The sequence below is a fragment of the Loa loa genome (genome assembly GCF_000183805.2).
Source record: "Loa loa unplaced genomic scaffold supercont3.970, whole genome shotgun sequence".
Taxonomy (NCBI): Eukaryota; Metazoa; Nematoda; class Chromadorea; order Rhabditida; family Onchocercidae; genus Loa; species Loa loa.
In genome coordinates, this window is record NW_018109150.1 from 2,607 (window position 1) to 6,319 (window position 3,713).

At 32.9% G+C, this 3,713-nt stretch overlaps 2 protein-coding genes across 2 annotated transcripts; both read left to right on the forward strand.

Moving 5' to 3' along the window:
• Positions 1-100: 100 nt before the first annotated feature.
• Positions 101-298, forward strand: LOAG_13343 (hypothetical protein; the record flags this gene model as incomplete). The annotated part of the gene is made up of 1 exon (XM_003148852.1): positions 101-298. A coding segment is annotated over one exon (198 nt), but the record flags the coding sequence as incomplete, so codon positions are not given.
• Positions 299-2,152: 1,854 nt separating this feature from the next.
• On the forward strand, positions 2,153-2,998 carry LOAG_13344 (hypothetical protein; the record flags this gene model as incomplete). The annotated part of the gene is made up of 3 exons (XM_003148853.1): positions 2,153-2,330; positions 2,392-2,447; positions 2,519-2,998. 3 exons carry the CDS (start codon positions 2,153-2,155, stop codon positions 2,996-2,998), a joined length of 714 nt encoding a protein of 237 aa, XP_003148901.1.
• Between the last annotated feature and the right edge of the window lie 715 nt (positions 2,999-3,713).

Genomic DNA, 3,713 nt, shown 5'->3' on the forward strand with positions numbered 1-3,713 from the left:
ATGCTACCAATTACTATCAATTACATATGCGAAGTGAGTTAGTTCTTTCTACCGTGGAACTGAAGCGGAAAAAAGTTGGAAAAGTCAAGAATAATTTCAGGAAGGATCGTGCATTGAGCGTACGACGAATCGTGATGTTACACGATTATGTGCTTGTACCGAGCACAACTGTAACGTGAATGGTATTGATGACAATATTCGTGATTATCATGAACGCGTCCGAAAAGGACTTGTAAAAAGACCACCTGATTTTGCAAATCTTGTGGAACAAACTGTCCAAATTTTGATAGATGGATGAAGAGAAATGAGAAACATCGATTCTCATGTTGCAAATTTTCCTCTTCAGAAATTTTGCTTTCAACTTTGAAAGTTGCAAGAACTATTTGTGAATCAGGATTCTTTGAATAAATTAGTACGTGCAACCACAATTTATTTTCACGTTCCCTGTTCATATAATGAAAATTGAGATATATGTCCTGGTAGTAGTAAATGATTAAGTTGGTGACGAATGATTAAATCAAATAATTTTTTTTAAAAATGTTTCAAGCTTAATTGTGGGAAGGAGGACGATGAAACAGAGTCTTATGATGGAAATATTTTGGAAGCAAAATACCACAAATCAGAAGACTTCATAGAGGAAGTGATTAATAAGTAATGCAATGACATCCACTGTGAACAGGCGATTCATTCATGACCTGGATGACCTCATCAAATTGTTTTTTTACCTATTCCATTGCTTCGATGGTGATTATTTCTATTCTTTCTACACATTTTTAAAGAAGTACTTTTTCTCAAAATGTCCTTTAAAGTTATTCTAATTTTTATTAACAAGTGTTTCACTTTAAATTTTTCAAAATTCATTGTTGTGAACAAGGCCAAAAAATCAGTTATTGACTTCCAAACTCTAATTTACAACGATTTAATTTCATTTATTCTATTTTAAGCTGTGGTCGCAAAGTTTCACTACGAGAGAATTACTAGCACATATTTCTACTTCATTTCGACTTTTTAGCTCATTTTTTAAACCATTTTCATGAGATTTATTTTGTTTTACTTCTGATACAAATATGCAAGCACATCTTTGACTACAAATCGATTAATTACTAAAAGATGAATCACATCAATGAAATACCATGATTTGACATTATATAGCAAAATTAGCTGAAAGAGAAATTAACCAAAAATTCCCATAGCAATATGCAAATCATTCAGTACCAATATTAGAATAAAGAACATAGGCAGGATTATTCAATATTGTACAAATTAAAAATTCATTCAATCCGTTTAATGCAAACTCTCCACCACTTTCCATTCATTCAAATATTACACCTTTTATATCACTTTCAGGATTTCTGGCCAACTTCCAGCCAATTTTTGTACATTATATTCTTCTAATGATTCCTGTACAGGTACGGAATAGGTCATAACAAAATGACGTGTTTCATGCAGCTATTCAGGAATATTATGATACATTCTTTTAACCATTCATTTTTTTCAAAGCAAATTCAGCCATGTAAAAGCAATTACTAAGGACGAGCCCTAAAAAATGCAAAAATAATATACGGATCAAAGTGCTGAAACGAAATTAATTAAACAATAGCTGCTTCTAAAACAATAACATGAAATCAGTGAGAATCGTAAGGGTTGCTAATAGTATATTGTGAATACCAATGAGTAATGGTATCATGAATCGCGTTCTTTTCATCGTTACGGGATATTTCGGGAATTAGTACCTTAATGGAAGAAGACATTGTGAATTCGAACACATTTTAACGTGTGAAATTCAAGATTAACAGAAACTGAAATTGTCCCCCGGAATTTGGGGAAAAGGACTGATGATTGAAAATTTTCAAAAATCATAACAAATCACCGATTTCAGCACCACAGTTGCCTTTTGCTTTGCAAAATTAGAAGTGAAAACTGAATAAATTTGTATGTTTTCGTTGGGGATTAAAAGCATATTCATCAACTATCGAGTTAGAGATAGGAAATTTGAATGTAAGAGAAAAAAAATATGAGGAATATTGCGAATCGCACAGATCAAAAGCTGCGAACCTTTGGTCGTTTAATTCAATTTAATGTGATATAAAAAGGCTTCTACTCGAGCATCTCTACTATTTTAAAAATTTTGTATTTTACCTTGTTTTTTATTATGTCAATGACACAGATCATTTGGTTCAATCTTCTGCTTTGCGTCACTTTGGCTTATAATGAAACTTCCTCTCTACTTAACCCCGACAAAGATGTTATTACCACATACGTTCATTACCCTCGCCATGAACAAAATGTCGCCCCGAAAAATTATAATATTAATAGAGAAATACCAGGAGGTAATATTAAAACTGAATTTTTCGCTTCTAATATATATAAGAAAAAGTGAATAGTTTTCAGTAATTCAAGTGAATTGCGATGTTATACGCCTATTTTATGGGATTGATATCTTTATGGTCAGTTTTCAAATTATATTAATTAACAAATAATGTAATTGAGTGCTAATTATAAATACAAATGTTATAAGAGGAGTTTCCCAAAAAAGCAAAGTCGTAAGCGTCCTCATGCCGCATGTGATGCGACCATTGAGAATCGTGGTGAATATAGAAAACGCAAGCAAACGCTCGATGACGACGATCGCACCACCCAATATAGTCATCATACATCTGACATTGTTTTGTGCCAGAAAACATACAACGATTTGGAGACATTGTTTGGCCATAATGGCGACGTCACATATAACAGTGAAAGCGAAAAAATAACGGAGAATGACTGGGAACAAGTGACGATAACGACAAGTGATGACCAATCCCAGGAAGTCACCGAATGCTTCGCTTATAATATCAAGTGGGAAAATACTGATCGAGAACTGCTGGGAATAACCGTTGACAAAGATCTCTTCCCAGGACTCATCTGCAATTTATCACCATTTAATTCAGATACCAGTACACACAATAGTGTGTACTGGTATCTGTTGGATATACTGTTGGAGAATTACCGGGAATAAATAAAATGTTGGAATACTGTTGGAGAATTACCGGGAATAAATGGTGAGATATTACACAATGACTTTTTCTTCCAACCCATACAGTTCACAAAATCGTGTGAAAATGAGATAACAAGAAATTAAGAATGAAACTGATTGCATTACAGCAGAAAATTCGCAGTTATTTGATCTACGATATCCGTCCATTAAAGAAAATTTTTTGTCCCTAATATATGCCAAAAAAGTGAACATTTTCTAGTAATTCAAGTGAAATGTGATATGATAAGCCTATTTTTTATGCAGTGCCACGATCAGTTTTCAAATTACATTAATTAATGAGCAAATGCTGTAATAGGGTGCTAATTACAAATACAAATGTTATAAGAAAATAAATATTTCGTCGTTTCTGATATTGTGCCCAATAAATGTGTTCGTTGTTTCTAAAATTGAGATATTTGTTGCGGTAAAATTGAAATATTCATCGTCTGTCCATAATTATTATAGCATTCGTCCTATTTCGGAAACCGTCAAAACATTCTCATTCGACACCGAATTAATGTTATTCCTATCAAACACATTTTATGAACGAATATTGTCGTAATCAACTCCTTTCGATGTTATTCCATTCTAGATTGATCTATTAGCCAAGAAACAATCAAGTCTGACTTACTCTTCATCTCGATTATTTGATTGAGCAACAACGCGAATTGGCGCACTCTTTACTTCCTTTCTAATT